Below are 17,973 nucleotides of genomic sequence, written 5' to 3'. Positions count from 1 at the left end.
GGGCTCTAGCGCGCAGGCTCAGTAGTTGTGGCACACGGGCTTAGTTGCTCCGCGGCATGTGGGATCTTCCCAGACCGGGGCTCGAACACCTGTCCCCTGCATTGGCAGGCGGATTCTTAACCACTGCACCACCAGGGGAGTCTGAGCACAAGTTCTTAATATTCATGAAATCCAGATTATTCGTCTTTTCCTTAGCAGTTAGACATTTTATGTCCTGTTTAATATATCTTTATCCTACTCCAGTGTCATGAAGATACTCTCCTATGGTATCTTCTAGTCACTTTATTTTCAAATGTTCACACATAGGTCTATAATCCACTTGGAACTGATTTTTTTAATTTTTATTTTATTTATTTATTTACTTTTGGCCGTGTTGGGTCTTCGTTTCTGTGCGAGGGCTTTCTCTAGTTGCGGCAAGTGGGGGCCACTCTTCATTGCGGCGCGCGGGCCTCTCACTGTCGCAGCCTCTCTTGTTGTGGAGCACAGGCTCCAGATGCACAGGCTCAGTAGTCGTGGCTCACGGGCCCAGTTGCTCCGCGGCATGTGGGATCTTCCCAGACCAAGGCTCGAACCCGTGTCCCCTGCATTGGCAGGCAGACTCTCAACCACTGTGCCACCAGGGAAGCCCGGAACTGAGTTTTGTATGAGTTGGAGGTAGGGGTGCAAGATCGACTTTTTTTCATATGTATTATCTCCCATATTATCTCCCAACCCCAGAATCTGTTGTTAAAATGACTGCTCTTTCCGCACTGCACCAAGTGGCACCTTTTGCATAAATTGAATGTCCCCGTGTGATGGGTCTCCTTCTGGATGCTCTAGTCAGTTCCATTGCACCAACACCGCACACCCCTAATGGCCAAGCCCTCGAATACGTCTTGATATCTGGAAGTGTCAGTCCTCCAGCTTTAGTGACTAGTGTTTGCTCTTTACCTTGCCATATACATTTTAGGATCATCCCATCATCCCAGAAATCCCACTGGGGTTTTGATTGTCTTTGTTGTTAAGACACAGCTGTTCTTTAATGGGCTACTCAGCACATTTGAGGAAGGCATGTGTGTAACAGCTGAGGATCAGGAAAATGGTTCCCTAACGAGTGTCCCCCCACCCCAAAAATATTGGGTATGCCTAACAAGCAGTGAGCAGTTTAATGTGCATTTCCTCAGTTTTCTTCCTGCACGTCAGAACATATATGCATTATAATTTATTTAATGTGATCATATCAGAAACCCTGTTTTGCCACTTGCTTTTTTCAACCAAATCATAAGTCTTGGGCCTCTTTCTTTGTTGCCTCCTGTTCCACAGAGGTACTTGCTGCTCCAGCATGCGTAAATACCATCCTTGATGGAGCCGGTGTGCCGCTGCTAGATGTTTGGGTTGTTTCCAGCATTTTGCAGTTAGAAACAGTGCTGCAGGGAGTACCCTCACCCGCTTGTACAAATACCTCTTCAGGTTAAGTCTAGAGGTGGTGATGCTGGGTCAAAGAGTATCAATATTTGGAAAATCAGTGGTATCGCCAAGTGTGCATTTTCAGTAAGGTGGGAAAAGGAGAGGAACCAGTCTCTAGGAAAGTAGCTGCCCCTCTCATCTGTTTGCTTCTCTTGGAAGGGGAATGAGAGACCCAGATAGTACTTTCTTAAATAGGAAGAAGCTTTGAATTTGGTGGAATGTATTTAGCCAGCAAATGAGTCAGGCATTGGGGGTCATGCAGAGGGCTGGCCTCTGTGAAAATGGTGTAGACCAGAGGTTGCCAAGCTTTCTTGGTTCGCGGCACCCGTTGTGCCTCAGTAATTTTTTCATGGTTTCCTTGGGCTAAAGGAAATACTTAACAGTTCTGTTTGTTAATTAGGTGCAAACATCTTAATAGATATTTGTCTTAACAACTTAGTGGCCACGTGGAAAAATAATACACAAAATTGAAGGAAGAAATAATGTTTGAGTTCTTTTCTTAATAACCATAGATACTTAACTAATGGGATGTGTGTGCCTGCTGCATGTGCCTTCTCAGACTTTGAAATCAGGCTGGACGCCACCACCTTCACTTCCTGTCCCAGACCAGCTTTCACACCACACTTGCTTTTTTTGTGTGTGTGTGTGGTACGCGGGCCTCTCACTGCCGTGGCCTCTCCCGCTGTGGAGCACAGTCTCCGGACGCGCAGGCTCAGCGGCCATGGCTCAGGGGCCCAGCCGCTCCGCGGCATGTGGGATCTTCCCGGACCGGGGCACGAACCCGTATCCCCTGCATCGGCAGGCGGACTCCCAACCACTGCGCCACCAGGGAAGCCCCACACTTGCTTTTTATTACAACAGCCTCCAAAAACTCAGCTTCCCAAGGATGACACCACCCAGAGGACAGTCATGCAGTCTCACATTGAGACCGAACTGCCTCCGTCTAGCAGTTTACGTGGTGTCCGATTCATGTTGAGCGTTGCTGTGTTTCCCCCCAGAGTGTGAAATATCCAGCGGCACCCCTGTGAGTTTGCTGCGGTGCTTTGGGGTGCCTTGGCACACAGTTTGAGAATCACCGAGTCAGACTGGAGTGGGAGGACGTAACCTGGAGTTGGAACTGGCCCAGGGGTACAGGGTGGCCCTCAGGATCCAAACAGTTCTGAGTCATCCGCCACAGCCGCTCAATTCAGCAATTAGCAGTTGAGTTATGGTGGTGAGGTTGCTCCTCAGCCCCAGCTTGCGTGAATTCTGGCGTCTGTAAAATTTAGGAAAATGATCATGGGGTGGTAATACCAAGAAAATTAAAAGAGCAACAGAAGTGGGCTTCCCCGGTGGCGCAGTGGTTAAGAATCCACCTGCCAATGCAGGGGACACAGGTTCGAGCCCTGGTCCGGGAAGATCCCACATGCCACGGAGCAACTAAGCCCGTGTGCCACAACTACTGAGCCTGCTCTCTAGAGCCTGTGAGCCACAACTACTGAGCCCGTGCACCACAACTACTGAAGCCTGTGCGCCTAGAGCCCGTGCTCTGCAACAAGAGAGGTGACCGCAGTGAGAAGCCTGTGCACCACAACAAAGAGTAGCCCCTGCTCGCCGCAACTAGAGAGGAAGCCCACACACAGAAACGAAGACCCAACACAGCCATAAATAAATAAGTGAATTTATTTAAAAAAAAAAAAAAAAGAGCAACAGAAGTCATTTTCTCAGTTTCCCTTCTAGAAGCCATACCGTGGATGACTATCCCAGGATTTATAGTTCTTATTAATTCAAACCACTAAACCGGAGCTCCCCCTCTTGCTGAGATGTGTTATAACTAAAGTTTTTCTTTTTTAAGAATTAAGCTTAAAAATGTATTTTAACTTAATGATTTTCTAAATCGCTTCTCTGGGTTCCTCTTGCAATATCACCTAAACAGGCTTTGTTTCTGCTTCTGTTGCTGACGCTTGGGCCCTTCTTAGGGATCAGTGGTCCTAGATTTCCCCTGGAGCAGCCATCAGGCTCCCTTGCTTATCAGGCATGTGCTCTCAGGAGAGAGCTGGGGGCAACTGTTAGAAGGTTCGCAGTCTTCAAAGGGCCTGGAATTACCACCAAACCACCCCCAACCTCTGTCCCCTTCGGGCTCCTCAGCTGCTGCTCTCTGACCATTGCAGTTAAAAGCTCACATCCAGTGAGGGCTTTGTTGAGGGTCAGGAGAAGGTCATAGAATTCTCTACATTTACTCTCCAGTCCCCTTTTTAAAGTATGGTGGTCAGCAAAGAGGAGGAAAGGCCATTAGTGCTGCCGGCCCTGTCATTAGAGATTTAAGTGACATGCCCCGCCTGGCCCTGTGAGTGCCGAGATAACATTAGAGAACAGTTTGGCCCGGTCCTTTTCTTCTGGATTTAGGCAGCCGTTTCCAGGTTCCCCTGAGAAAGCCAGTCTCCTTGGTCCATGTTCCTTGGGTGGTACTTTGGCAGGGCTATTTCTGACCCTGGCCTTCAAGTCTTCTGAGGCCATCACATTAGCTGATGGCTGCTCAGAGCCCAGTAAAGGTCAGAACCATCAGACTGAACCAGACAAGGAGGTGGCTACCTTCGTTGGGGAGGTGAGGGTTGCAGTGTGAAGGTTGAGGTCCCCTGCCCGGCCCAGCAGCCCCTCCTCCTCTGGGCTCCCCGCACCTCACGCTTCTCTCTCCCTCCATCCTTCTCTGCTGAGCTTCTCATTCAGATTGGCCCGTATCGAGTGGTTTTTATGGGTTGGAAAACATGGGTTTTAGAATACAGATATCCTTACTCAAGAAATGACACAATTTCTGAAAACATAGACAGACAGCATCATCCCTACAATTCTTATTCCTGGGGCCCTGGAGTGCTGTTATCCTGTGGGCAGAAGAGGGGCCTGGGAAACTGGGGCACTGGCTCTTTGAATTGTCCAGCAAAGAGGTTTTCAGGTCTTTTCTTCACTAGACCAGTGTTCACGTCAAAGGCTCATCCAGGGATGGCAGGGGGTTCTCTTCAGGGGGCTGGACGGGTCTCAGGGCTGCCCTTTCACTCCAGAGCTTTCTAGAGTGACAGCGGTGGTAAATAACAGTCACTGACCACTTGCTGGGTGCCTGTTCTAAACTCTTCACACTCAGAGGTAAAAGAGATGAAAATTAGTCAAAGCAGAATACAGTTTTGCCTAAAAATACTCTGAAAGATATGTAATTAAAATGACAGATGAGAAAAAGTCCCAGGATCCAGGGGGCCACCTGGCTGGGGTGCAGCGCCATTGACAGGGCTGAGGGCTAAAGTGCCGCGAAGGGCCTGGGAGAGCCCTCCTCAGCTCTGCGGGTTGAATGCCAGCACAGCCCAGAACGAGATTCGAGTCGGGTGAGGCAGAGCCAGCAGGACAGGGTGCAGCTGGGCCCCCGTGGGTGCCTTGAGACCCCACCCCCATCCAGCTGGGGCTTGTACGCGGTCATCGAGCCCGGCAGGCTCCACCGGGGCCATGGCCCTGGTTTCATTGAGGGCATTTCCTTCCAGGTATGTGAGTGCCCCAGCCCTCCTGCTGATCTCCCTTCCCCAGCCTGCCTCCACCATGGTGGCGCAGCCAGCGTTCTGCCACCCTGCTGTCACCGTGGTCCTTGTCCTTCCACAGAGCTACTTCCTCAGTCGCGCCCAGAGCCTTTGTGGCCCCGAGCGCAGCGCTGTTCCCGACTCGCTGCGCTGGCTCTGCCACCCGCTGGGCCAGAAGTTTTTCATGGAGCGGAGCTGGTCCGTGAAGTCGGCTGCCAAGGAGAGTCTGTACTGCGCCCAGAGGAACCCAGGTGAGAGCACCTGTGCAGCTATGAGAGCCACCGGTACCGCAGGGTGGCTACGCTCCAGACACGTGGGGACACAGGATGCCTCAGCCGAGTCTTCCTTAAACTCAGGGCGGTCATGAGCCCGGGCAGCAGCTAAGCTGGGTTTGCAGCGCGCCTCTCTCTGACACGCAGAGCCCTTGGTCCTGACATCAGTCACACCGCCACACGTTACTAAAGGTGATTGAGCACCAGCTGGAATCTTGCCCTTGTTCTGGGCGCTTTGGAGACTCAGAGGATGTGTGGAGTTGCTGTTGGCTGGCCCCAGTCTCCCGCTCCCCCTGGAAAGCAGACAGACGTAGACGGAGCAGTTAGGGAACAACAGGCGACAGACGGTCATCAAGTGCTCAGAGTGGTGGCAGGGACAGGGCTCCAGGCGTCGGGAGGAGATGCTGGCTTGCTGTCCCGGTGTCTGACGGTGACTGGAGTCCCCTCGCCCGGCCTCGGAGCAGGAGAGGCTGTTGGGGTTGGCTCAGACTTGAGCAGCCATGGCTTTCTGCTTTCTGCGCTTTTCCTCTCTCTGAACTGGGAGTCTGGGGCGAGTCAGACATGTCCTGCGGGTACAGGCGTGTGTGTCAGACATTTTGTGGGGGAGGGAGGTTCCACCGTCGTTTCTTTTTAATAACTTTATTGCTCAAAGGAAGAGTGATGTGCAACACCAGAAAGTAAGGATGAAAGCAAAAGCCATCGTGAATCTCAGCTGCGTCGCCAGGCTGCTTTGTCTGCGCCGTGGAATGCCCCTGGCTCTCTCACCTCTGGTGGCTCTGGCTCTAGGCCTTCTCGCCCAGAATGTGTTCATAAGTGTCCTGCCTCCCCGTTCTTGTCAAATTGAAACCCACACGGCTGTGGCGTGTGAGTGAGGGGAAGGCTGGTGACGCCCTGCTTTGGGCCTGCCAGCTGGTGGGGGGGGGGCCTGTCGGTGACAGTCAGCTGTCACAAGCATTGCAAGGCTTCTTGCTTAATAGGCTCAGCCAGCCAATTGCTGGCCACAGGCCCCACGCAAAGGCTCTGGTAAGCGGGAGCGGGGTTTCCCTAATCCCGCCAGGCAGCAGCCGGCGCCACGTTCCCCTCTGCTGGCTGTCCTGAGCCACAGCAGAAGAGGCAGTCCCTGAGACGCGCACAGGTGTACCGTCCACCTTCCCATCACCTGTCTTCTGACAAGGCTTGTGGCCGCCACACAGCTCCCAACCTTGAACGGAAGCGCTGGCCGTTGCGCCAGGAGGCACAGCACTCCTCACACGCTCCCCCGAAGCCAGTCCAGGACCCACGTAGTCTTGGGCTTGCCAACCCTCCCCGCCCCCATCCCCACCGTCTGACTGTTTAACAAGCAGTTCTGGGGTCTGTTGAGGACGTTTGCCCCCATTCGGAGAGGATAGCTGCTCCTTGGGTTCCTCTCCCCACCCTCTCTTTCCTCTGTAAGGCAAAAGGAGCCCATAAGTGAGACCCACTTACCCCTTCTCCTGGCCTTCTCTTCTTCAGCTGACCCCATCGCCCAGGTGCACCAGGCCTTCTGCAGGAACCTGCTGGAGCGAGCTGTGGAGTCCTTGGTGAAACCTCAGGCCAAGAAGAAAGCTGCAGACCAGGAAGAGGAGAGCAGGTACTGACCCCAGGAGGGGCCCCCTGCCTCGGGCCGTCTGCCCGGGAAGCGCAGAGGCGGCTGTGAGGCCTAGAAGGAAACAAGCCCTCGAGTAGGGTCAAGAGGGAAATCCAGTGATTCCTTCATGTTGATTTCTTGAACCTGGCAGCCCCACGAGAGCCCTCTGTGGGCTCTGACCTGGCCTCTTTGCCTTTTACTGCCAGACCAGTGTATCACTTTCCGCCTTTTTCTCCTTTTTACCCATCGCTTCACCAAGTGGAGTCAGTTCTTGGAGCAGTCAGGGATTTGATTCTTCTGCGTTGCTCTTTGCCGGGGGAAGGGTGGCCTGTGGAGGGTGTGGAATGGCATGCGGGGAGCTCGGCAGAAGGCAGGCGCTCTGGCCCAGACATCTTGTGGGACCCCGACCTGTGTTGAGTGTGTCAGGCAGAGTCTTATTCTTAACAGGGTTACTGAGTGCAGTCTTTCCTTCACAGAGTCAGACCCGAGAGGCGGACGGGCCAGGGCCACTCTGGTTCACGGCCCAGGTCCTGACTGGAGCGCACCTGAGCGGAGAGGGGAGGGCGGCCCTGCCCGGGAGGTCGGAAAACTTCTGGGCAGAGACGACAGTTGAATTGGGTCTTGAAGGGCGAGGGACGCGAGAGAGAGCTGGCTCTCCCGGCAGAGGGGAGATTGTCAGGCCCGGTGTCGGCGGCCTGGGGAGAGCGTGAGTGGTGTGGGAGGCAGAGCTCGGGGCGCCTGGCGTGGTGGGTCTCAGAGCTGGGGGCTGACCAGCCAGGCCATGAGCGTGGCCCTTGTGTACATTCTGATGTGTGTGGGACCCTTTCTTGTCTTTCTAGTGAATTCTCCAGTGCTCTGGAGTACCTGAAATTACTTAATTCTTTTGTGGACTCTGTGGGGATTGTGGCCGCCCCCTTCTCCAGCAGCTGTGTGCTCAAGTCAGCCCTTGGTAAGCATCTGGTGGGGCAGCTCCGCAGGCCTCAGGCCGCTTGATTCAGCCCTTCACAGCCCTTGTGTCCCAGGGCCCAGGGTTCGTTATGAGTCTGCGCTTGAGAATCTTCTCTGGATCTGAGGTGTGTATCTGCGGCCCCCATGTGGCCCCCCTGCACAGTTCCCCCGTGCTGGACGGTGTTTGGGGGGCAGGAGATCATGATTCTCCTAGAAGTGTGACGATGAGTGCGTCAGTGTCCTCCCTGGGCCCTGGATGGGTGGGGCAGGTCAGGAATTCTCCCAAACGCTCAGAACGGGCAGCAAGTGGTCCCGGCACCGGGAGCTGGTGAGGGGCTCACCTTTCAATACACAGTGGTCCCCGGGGCTGCTCTTGGGTCTGACACTCTGCCAAAGAGGCCTTTCATCCGGGCATCTATATTGCTGCAGCACCCGTCGCCTTGGGTGGCACAGCACAACCGCCGACTGAATTGGCACCAGGACATCCTTTGCTTCTGTCTCTCAACTGCCAGCTGGCTGATGGCACGCGAGCTGTCACCTCTTGCGCTTCTGAGGCTGCTGGGGGACAGCGATGTGGAGCTCCCTTCTGGCCGCTCTCCCTAGGGAGAGAAGGATCCCAGAGAAGCAGCCGCCCTGTCGTGACCACTGACCTCGTGGCCTGTCTTTATTTGAGAGTTTAGAAAAGAACATGTTCTTAGGCCTTTCATCGTACAGGTCCACTGAGAAAACTTAGCCTCGGAGAGGAAAACACTAAAAAGATTCTAACCTGAGCCTGTTACTACAAATACTTTGGAAACACCACTTTTCACAGCTGTTGGAAGTTTAGGTTGTTTCCAGCTTTTTACTTAAAAATAACACCACAGTGAACATCTTCGCTGAGCCTTTTTTCTCTGTTTAACAGGCCAATTTCTTTGTGATGGATTGGGGTTACTAGGTTAACAGGCGTGAACATTTTTAAGGCTGTCGACACAGATTGCCAGATGTGCTCTGAGATGGTGCTGGTTGCTGCTCGCACCAGAATCGTGTGAGAGGGTAGCCCACAGGCCCCAGCCCGTCGCCAGGAGGGAGAGGTGGCACGAACGATGGCAACCAGGTGCAGCCAGCAGGCTCCGGTTTCTGTGGGTGCTGGAGCAGCGTTTGCTTCTGTTCACCTCTAGGTCCAGACGTTGTCTGTCGGTGGTGGACGTCCGCGATCACCATGGCCATCAGCTGGCTCCAGGGAGACGACGCAGCTGTGCGCGCTCACTTTACCGAAGTGGAGCGTGTTCCCAAGGCCCTGGAAGTGACAGAGTGCGTAGCCCCCCTTGCCCGCTTGCCTGCTTCTCTCCAGAGGAGTCCCCAGCGCCAGCTGGGCCAGGCTCACTGGGTTAGTGGGAGGGAGCAGGTCCGGGTGGCCATCTGGGTCAAGGGTCAGGCAGCCCGGGGACCACGCGCCGGATGGAGAGATGAAGTGAGGGGGCGAGGGCACCACGGAGAGACCAAACGAGGCGAGCACGTCTGTCCGTGTGAGTCACCCCAGCGGCAGTCAGCGCTGCTTCCGGGCCTCCTTGCACAGGCTGACGGGGCAGGGAGAGCCGGCAGCCCCCAGCATCTCCAGAAGCTCCCGGTGGAGCCAGGCAGGCTGCTGATGGCTCACAGCCAGCACCGGCCTGTGAGGGCCCGAGGAGCCGTCTCTCACGTGCCAGCACTGCATCCAGTTTCCTCTCCGCCGCCCTCCACCCCCCCACCGGCGCTATCACTAAAAAGGCCTTTAGCACAAGGCATCACCGGAGAGCTTTGGACAGTCCGCTTGGGGGACTCATGCCTGCTTCTCGGGGGCATTTGGCCCGTAGTGACGAGCAGCCTGCCGATATCCTGGCTGCTTCTGACTGGATCTGACTGTCCCTGACATCTTCTGCCATTCGAGAGAAATTGTAAAATGCTCCAAGACAGAAAGGCCTCACCTGGGTCTTTCCTCAGAGCCAAGGCTGAGCAGATGCTTAACCAGGAGAGCGGGAGGGAGCTGAGAAAAGCAGGTTGAGGCAGGTTCCCTAAAGTCGGTCTGGCACTCCAATTTCATTTCAGTGACCCATTTTTAAGCACCCTGACCAGTGAGCACCCACTCTGTGTGTTTTCTCCCAGCCAACGCACCTGAGGAAACTGAGGCTCGGCGGGTAAATCATCCAAAGTCACCTCCCTGCTAAGAACAGAGCCCCGGTGTGCAGCTAAGACCCCCGGCAGGTGTTCCTTCCCCCGAACTCAGTCACTCCGGGGTCCCTTTGCTCTTTAGGGATAATGATGCTGTGGGACCCCTCCCCCAATCCCAGCCTCCCCGCTGTCTCCCTGACCTGCTCTATGAAACGAGGCTAAGTTTCTCCAAAGAGTTGAACACCCAGCTTCTGGGGCAGCGGCCGTTATAGAACAGGTGCAGATAATGGGACCAGTACTGTACGTCACCACAGGTAGCAGCGAGTGGTATTGTGGCTACTTTACAGATGAGGAAACTGAGGCACAGATTGTTTGAATGACCATCTTAGGCGGCTTCTCAGTGGCAGTCCTGGTTGAGCCTGGTTGAGCCTGCGTCTCTGATCCCTTCCTGTCGGCCACGAGCCGCATTCTGGGGTCTCCTGTACCCCTTCCATGATTCCGTCATTCCTCCCGCGAATACTTAGCTGAGGGCGTACTCGGTGTCGGCTGCGTTCTAGGCTCTGGGAGGCGGCAGTGAACAGGACAGCAAGTTATAGCCGTAAGCGAATAGACAGTGGCCGTCCTGCTCAGCGCCTTCTCCTGTGGGAGCTGTCGCCTTTGCCTGTGCCAGTCCAGTCTCAGCTCCCGTGAAGCAGCCGGCGCATCGCTGGGAGGGGTTCCGGGCCAGAGGCCGCTCAGCCTCCGGGAGTTCGCACAGCGCCTGGTGAGGGAAGGAGGTGCATAATTGGGGGAGCCAGGGGTCCTGACCCGGGGGGCAGCCAGAGGAGGCTTGTAGGGGGCAGGACAGGAGAAGGCGGACCAGAGGGCCGGGCAGGTGGAACAAGTCTCAGGAGACAAGTGGGAAATGGTGAGAAAGGGTATTCCAGGCAAAGGCACCCACGTCAGCAGAGGCAAGGAGTGAGGAAGGGAGAGGAGATGAGCTTCGGTTGCCTGGAGCCTGGAGCAGGGTCAGAGGCAGACGGGAGGCAGGGCCGCAGCCAGGCTGAGAAGGGCCTTGTTTAGAGCTTGCTCTCTCTCTGCTCCCCTCACTTCCTCCTCCAGCCATGCTCGTTCCTGGATATTCTCACATGTGTCAGACACTCAGGGCCTTTGCATATGCTGCTCCTCTGCCTGGAACCCTCCTTCCTAGAAATCCACACTCCTCCTTCCCCGGTTCCTTCAGGAGTTCCCTCAGGTTCCTTCTGCGCGAGTGTCACCTTTCCAGAGAGGACATCCTTGACTATCCTTTATGAAATGCCACCCCCTTCCTCTGCGTGACTTTCCTTCATGGCACATGCACCACCTGGCATTACGCGGTCAGCATCTAATGCATTTATTATCCTACTCCTTCACTAGGAAATGAACGCCGTCAACCTTCCTTGAGTGAGGAAGGTGCTTAGGGGTGGGAAGCCTCCCTCACTCAGGGCTAGCATTTCCGATCTGGAGCTGGGGATCTGGAACCATTATGGCAGCATTTGGTTTAACAGACCCACGTGTCACAGCAGCGAGGGGGCAGTCGTCTCCGGCTTGGGCTCCCCCTTCATTCTCCGCAGGCGCCATGCACTGACCTCCTGCCTCTCGCCTCTCTCACCGCCCAGGAGCCCCCTGGTGAAGGCCGTCTTCCACACCTGCAGAGCTATGCACGCCTCACTCTCCGGGAAGGCGGACGGGCAGCAGAGTTCCTTCTGCCACTGCGAGAGGGCCAGTGGCCACCTGTGGAGCAGCCTCAACGTCAGTGGGGCCGCCTGCGACCCAGCCCTCAGCCATGTGAGTGGGGCTTCTCTGGCCCCTGGGGGGGGTGCTCAGCTCTGCTGGGTAAGAGCGCTCTGACCCGCCTTGAGCCCAGCCGGCCCATGGGGCTGTGCGAAAGACAGACCAGGCAAGCAGCCCCCTTCCCCAGAGCGTAGCCTGTGGGTCCAGGTGGGTTTCCTTTCAGTACTTGGACAAGCATGTTCCCACCTGAGTCCTGGGTCCTGCGGGCCCTCAGCTTGGTCAGCCCCAGGCGAACCTCAGCTGGCCAGGGCTCTGCATTTGTTCCAGGCAGCTTGCCCGACTCCCCAGGTCCCCGCGGGCCCCCGCCCCCTCGCATGCACATCCTGAGCCAGCTGAGCGTCCCGGGCACCCCCGTGGCTGGCTGCACACCCTCGAGCGGGCAGCTGTGGTGCATTGTAGTTGCATTGCATGTTCTGGCGGTACCCATGCAATGTTTCCACAGTGCATCACAGAGGCCTGCCCAGCCCTCGAGAGACTTCCAGCCAGGCCTTGTCAGAGGGCTCTGCTCTCGCTGTTGGGTCACAAGGCAGGGCCATCCGGGAGAGGGGAGCGGAGGCGTGCACGCAGCTGAAGGTGAAGCATCATCTGTTCACAGGGAGGAGCGTGGTTTCACTCCAGAAAGGGAGACAGGAGGGATGTCCTGGGGGGTCTGGCTCTGAGCCCCTCACTAGGGTTTGGTCTGGCACTTCTGGCTAGAGGTCATCAGTGGCCCCGGACCCCGGGGTGAACCCAGGACAGCAGCCAGCCCTGCAGGACAACCAGTGTGCCGACAGGGCCCAAGACCAAAGGCTCGAGGGGGAGCCGCAGCTCGCCTTGTGCGGTTCCTCGGCTGGTGTCCGGTACTCTTTGTCTTCATGAGAGAACTAGACTGTCTCAGCTTAGTTTGGGGAAGGAGAGAGAGGCTGCGGGCACCCTTGGGATTGGGGTTCCTGTGTGGGAGAATGGGCCTAGGAGAAGGGAACTCCACAGAGGCTGGCCTCCCTCGGGGCCAGAATTCAGCCCCAGGCTGCTACCCCACTTCTTAGAAGTGCCACCTTTGTTTGAGGAGAGAGACCTCATCCGTGTCCCCCCCAAAGCTGTCAGCAGCCAAAAAACACTGTGGCCAAGGGTCAGGCAATGTGCAGGTTCAAGGCAGGGTCCAGGGTCTGGGGCAGCCCTGTGACCTCCCCAGGTCCAGCACCCTGGAGAAGGGGAAAGCCAGGCCGGACAAGACGAGGCATGGCCTGGGGGAGCCCACCAGAGCCTGAGGGCCGCACATGACCCATCTCGAGAAGCGCTGCTCCCTGGTGCTGAGGGCCCGCTGGAGCAAGGCAGGTGGCCCGGCCTTGCTGGTGCCTGGCGGCATCTGTGCTCCATGGCGCCCGCGTGGGCTGAGGCCAGTGCTTCTGCGACCGGCATGGTGCCTCCACGCAGTGCTCTCATGTGACGCTCACTGCAGCCCTGAGGTGCCCGTTTTGTGGGTGAGGAAACTGAGGCTCAGAGAGGTTTGGTCATATGTCAGGGTAGATCTGGGTCAGTGGATCCAAACCCAAGCATTCAGCTGCTCTGCGGCTCTGCCTTCTTGGGCTCCTATCTCCCCGACCCCAGAGGCCACTTGGGCCGGGCCTTGGTTGCCCTCTGTTGAAGCGAGCCCCTTCTCCCTGGTCCTCCAACTCCAGGCTGTGCCGCCACTTCAGGCTTTTGGATTCCACTGGAAGGATGGGGCCGAGGCACCTTTTGAGTATCTCAGCCTCCCGGCCAGCCATGGGAGGGCTCCTGTGAGGTGGGAGGGGCCTGACTTCCTGTCAGACCCGTGATGGTTTTATTCCTGTCCTCGCCACTTGTGTTCCCTACACGAGCCTGCAGCCTCTCTCTGAGCCTTGGCTTCCTCACCCGCAAGATGGGAGAACAGATCTACCACCTGGGGCCGTGGAAAGGACTAGATGCCTTGAGCTTCAGTTCACTCTCCAGCTGTTCTCTTGTTCCCTGTGGGGTGTTTCCCAGGCTCCCCCGTCTGGGGCTCCGCCCTTCGTCCCGGAGCTGTCGGGTGTCAGGCTGGGGAGGGCCTGGTGGGTGCTGGGACCCTTGCCCCAGGAATCGGCCAGTCACGTGTCTCCTCCCTCGCGGCCCACCCTGCAGGTGGTCCAGCTGCTGACCTGTGACCTGCTCCTGTCGCTGCGGACAGCACTCTGGCAGAAGCAAGCAGGAGCCAGCCAGGCCCTGGGTGAGACCTACCACGCGTCGGGCGCTGAGCTGGCTGGCTTCCAGCGGGACCTGGGCAGCCTGCGCAGGCTGGCACATAGCTTCCGCCCGGCCTACCGCAAGGTGAGGCCCGGCCTGCTGCCGGGGGAGGGCAGAACCCAGCACAGCACTGGCCTGGGGTCGTGGAGTCGGCCTCCTGAGGTCAGCTGAGCGGTCAGGCACTGGGCTGGGTGCCATGTATCCCTTTGTTTGGCTCGTGTTGGTGGAGTACTTGCTGTGTGCCCAGCCCTGGAGCGTGGTGGTGAGCAGGCCACACGGCCACAGAGGACAACACAGATTGCACCTCACCAGTTAAACTCGGGAGTGGGGGCTGTAGGGGCACGAAGGGGCTCCCAGCCCGAGCGGAGGGGGTGGGAAGGCCACGAGGAGCTCTACTCTGGCTTTCATCATCTGTGTCAGAGCAGCAGGATGCCCCTAGACATGCCTTTCATTCTTTTTCTGAGCCACGGCGGGCTTTGGTTCTGCTGCCCGACGCCCCACGTAACATCCCCTTGGCGATGGCTACACGGTCTGAAATAAGCTCTGAGGGCAGGTGTGTAACTGGGCTTACTGGACGCAAATCATTTCATTGTTTGGTTTATTTTTATTGCTAGTTAGGGTAATATACTCAGCATGTTCTCGCCGCCTGAATTATTTTCCAGAAATTCAAGCGAGAAGGCCAGAAGTGTGGGGAGGGAAGGGTGTGAAAAAGAAGGGCTCAGGGTGAGGCTGCCCCCACCCTAGGGTGCACTGGGGCCCTCGCAGGGTTACGCTGTGGCTCCTGTGTGCAGCGAGCCAGGACAGACAACGGCAGATGGAGTACAGTCATGTGAGAGCCACCCCCCTCACCGTGGAGAAGAGGAAGTGTGCCCCAGGCACTGTGGCCCCCATCAAAGGCCTCCTCAGAAAAGACAGCCACCTGCCAAAGCCCTTCACCGCCTCCCCGGTGCCTTCCAGGGCAGCGCTCCTCACACACTGAGGTGTTAAGGTGTAAAAGAACCTTGAGATGTTAAGAAATTAGAGACCTAGGCCTGGCCGCCCCATCCCCAGTGACTCGTATTTACAGAAGAGCTGCAGACTTTCACCTGGAAACGTCTGGACTCTGTTCCTTTCTGAAGAAACAGGAGGCAACAGGACCCTGAACCTCCTTGGTGCCAGCGCAGCCGTCCTCCTGCCCCCCTCCTGCCGCTGCCTCACCTCTGTCCTGTTTTCTAGCTGGAGGCAGCCTCCAGCGGAGTGAGGGTCCCCCCAGGCTGCTTGTCCTCCAACCGCAGAGGGCGCGTTGGTGCTCCGGGTCAGCCGTCGAGGGGGCAGCCCTTGTCCTCCTTCTCAGCTCGGCCGCCGTCTTGCTCCTGCCCCACCAGGTGGCCTGTGCTCTGTTCCCCTTTCCTGCCTGGCTTGTGTCGGGGGTCAGAGTGAGGACGAGAGAGGTTGCTTTCGAGGGGTGAGCGGGGCAGGGTGTTGTGGAGAGGAGAAGGGGTGCCGTCGGGTGGCGGACGACATGCTGCAGGGAGAGAGACCTACTGGGGCACAGACAGGTGAGGACCCCCGGCTTGTGTCCCCCTGCACCTCCCAGGTGTTCCTGCATGAAGCCACCGTGCGTCTGATGGCGGGGGCCAGCCCCACCCGTACCCACCAGCTGCTGGAGCACAGCCTGCGACGGCGCACCGCTCAGAACGCCAAGCACGGTGAGCCCACCAGCACCCAGCGCCTCGGCCTGGGCGGGCCCTGCCTGGGGAGGGGCGGGGAAACGGGGGGAGGAGCCCAGCCCTGCCCTGCCCCCGGCATCTGCAGAGCTCTCAGAGGCCGCGCGAGCACCGAGGAAACCCAGGGCTTGATTTGGCGGGTGCCGGGGGAGGGTCCATGAGGTGCTGCGGGACGGCCTTGGTCGCGTTGTCACGGGTCCAGCCCCGAGTGAGGAGGGGACAGCTGCGGCGGCGTCGCCCCACTGCGGGAGCCGGAGCCCGCTGATGGGCCACACCTCAGCCCCGCCTTGGAGTAATAGCCTGTGGCAGGAGTAACAGCCTGTGGCACCGGCGGGTTCAGCTCATCTCCTCTGTGAACTAGGCAGGGCACTGGAACCTCCCTCACTTGGGGGGCGTGAGGATTAAATAAACCAGCTCACACCGAGCCTTGCGAACAGCGCCTGCGTCCTGGCGGGCTCTCATCTCAGCGAGCGCGTGTCTCATCGTTCCCACAGGAGAGGCGGACGCCTGGCCCGGCCAGCGAGAGCGGGCCACCGCCATCCTGCTGGCCTGCCGCCACCTGCCCCTCTCCTTCCTCTCCTCCCCGGGCCAGCGGGCGGTGCTGCTGGCCGAGGCCGCCCGCACCCTGGAGAAGGTGGGTGACCGGCGCTCGTGCAGCGACTGCCAGCAGATGATTGTCAAGCTGGGGGGCGGCACTGCCATCGCCGCCTCCTGACCCCCGGGCTCTGCCCAGCTCGGCCACCACTTCCCTCTGTCTCTGTCTCTCTCTCCCTCCTCCTCTCCCTCCTCCTCTGCCTCCCAATCTCTCCCTCCTCCCTCTGGGAGATGTGGGATGAGCCGTGGCTTCTGAGCTGTCACCTGCCAAGGCTTTTGGACCACCTCAGGCTAGTGGGCCCCTTGGGCAGAGCCCCTTAAAGCTGCTGTGGATAGATGCCCACAGTCCAGGCCCCAGTGGGCCTGAGAGAGGAAAGTCAGGGAGGGGCAGGAATTGGGGGCACCCTGACTTGGAAGCCGCAGGGGAGCTCCCAAGCTGCCCGGCCCCACCTCCAGCCCTCCCAAGACACTCTCTCCTGTGAACATCTCTCCCCTCCTTTTCCTGCTTCCTTGTTTTTTATCAGGCTTTCCCTCTGGGGGACTTAGGTCTCTGGGCACCAGAGCGCTTCACCCTTGGCACTGTGCCCAGCACGCCCCCCCCTTTTTATACGAATGTTTTTATATCAGTGTGCTTGGGGTTGCCGTGATGCAGGGCTAAGTTGCTGTGGCATCTTTCTTTCTCTCCCTGGGTCTGCGTCCCCTCCCCTGTGCCTAACAAAGCCAGTCCATTGTTTTCTCTTTACTACACAGGACAGCCAGGGAAGGAGGGAGCCCAGCCCTTGGGAGGTGGGTGGGAGGTAGGGGGCAGACCTGGGGATGGATGAAATAATGTCGGCATAATTTTTTAATTTTTTAAAAAATAAACGGTATCTTATTTAAGTGTCCTGTTCCTTCCCACTCCCCTGCCCCCTGGGATGTCAGCCCAACCTTGGGTTAGTCCCAGGGGGTTGGGAAAGATGAAGCCACCCATTAAGGACTGGGGACCAGGGCCCTTCACTATGGCTTCTCAGCTCCCTGTCATCCCAACTCCTACCTCCGTAGTCTGTTTTTATCCTTAATTCTTGACCTGAAAATAAGCCAGGGTGGCAGGGACCAGACCCCAACCCCTCCCCAGTGACAAGCCCCTCTTCAGGGTGGGCACAGTGTTGCCCAAGGTGGGCACTAGGAATGAAGCCCCCTTCCTCAAGGGGGACCCTGGAAGGAAAAGTGGCCCCACTTTTCTGGATCCCTTGGCTTGGTGCCTAGCCAGAGGCCATTTCTCCTGGGACCCGAGGGCTGCCTGGTACCCCGGGACCTGCTGGGAGCCTGCGAGGGGCTGCCCTCCCTCCCTCCCTCCCTGTGCTTCTCACCCACTCAGGCTGGTTGGGGCAGAAAGTGGGCCGGGACCCCAGCACAGATCGGGGTACACCCAGCGGGGAGGGGCTCCTCTGATGCCAAGTGCAGGCTGGAACAGTCAGCTTGGACCTCACCCACTTTTTCTCTCCTGCCCACCCCACCCCCCCACTGTAATTTATGGCCCCTGCCCACTGGGTGAGCCAGCCTTTGTGTCATGTGTATATACTGTGCCTTTTCTCATTCTTGTTTAGGGGTGGGAGGGGGTGCTTTTTCACTGAACAGGGGGATACACCTATGGCTTCCTTGATGTGGAATCATTCACTGTGTCCTGGATGTAGGTTATTGAATAAACACAGATTGGTACCACCCAG

The 17,973-nt window shown here is 57.5% G+C and overlaps 1 protein-coding gene across 3 annotated transcripts in view; it reads left to right on the top strand.

Annotated features, from left to right (window-relative positions):
- The window catches only part of SREBF2 (sterol regulatory element binding transcription factor 2), a 39,535-nt gene extending 21,562 nt beyond the window's left edge, over window positions 1-17,973 (top strand). Inside the window, exons 11-19 of one of the 3 annotated variants that reach the window (XM_028490688.2) lie at window positions 5,065-5,233; window positions 6,746-6,863; window positions 7,337-7,387; window positions 7,700-7,809; window positions 8,966-9,098; window positions 11,573-11,741; window positions 13,866-14,051; window positions 15,544-15,655; window positions 16,168-17,973. In XM_028490688.2, coding sequence (XP_028346489.1) covers window positions 5,065-5,233; window positions 6,746-6,863; window positions 7,337-7,387; window positions 7,700-7,809; window positions 8,966-9,098; window positions 11,573-11,741; window positions 13,866-14,051; window positions 15,544-15,655; window positions 16,168-16,388 — 1,269 coding nt within the window. In that variant the 3' untranslated portion in view covers window positions 16,389-17,973. Of the gene's footprint in view, window positions 1-5,064; window positions 5,234-6,745; window positions 6,864-7,336; window positions 7,388-7,699; window positions 7,810-8,965; window positions 9,099-11,157; window positions 11,291-11,572; window positions 11,742-13,865; window positions 14,052-15,543; window positions 15,656-16,167 lie in introns of those variants that run through there. The other 2 variants (XM_028490689.2, XR_008617593.1) reach the window with 2 other exon arrangements.

Source organism: Physeter macrocephalus, chromosome 6, assembly GCF_002837175.3.
Source record: "Physeter macrocephalus isolate SW-GA chromosome 6, ASM283717v5, whole genome shotgun sequence".
NCBI lineage: Eukaryota > Metazoa > Chordata > Mammalia > Artiodactyla > Physeteridae > Physeter > Physeter macrocephalus.
Note: the sequence above shows the minus strand (reverse complement) of the source record. Positions and strands in the feature narration are given on the sequence as shown.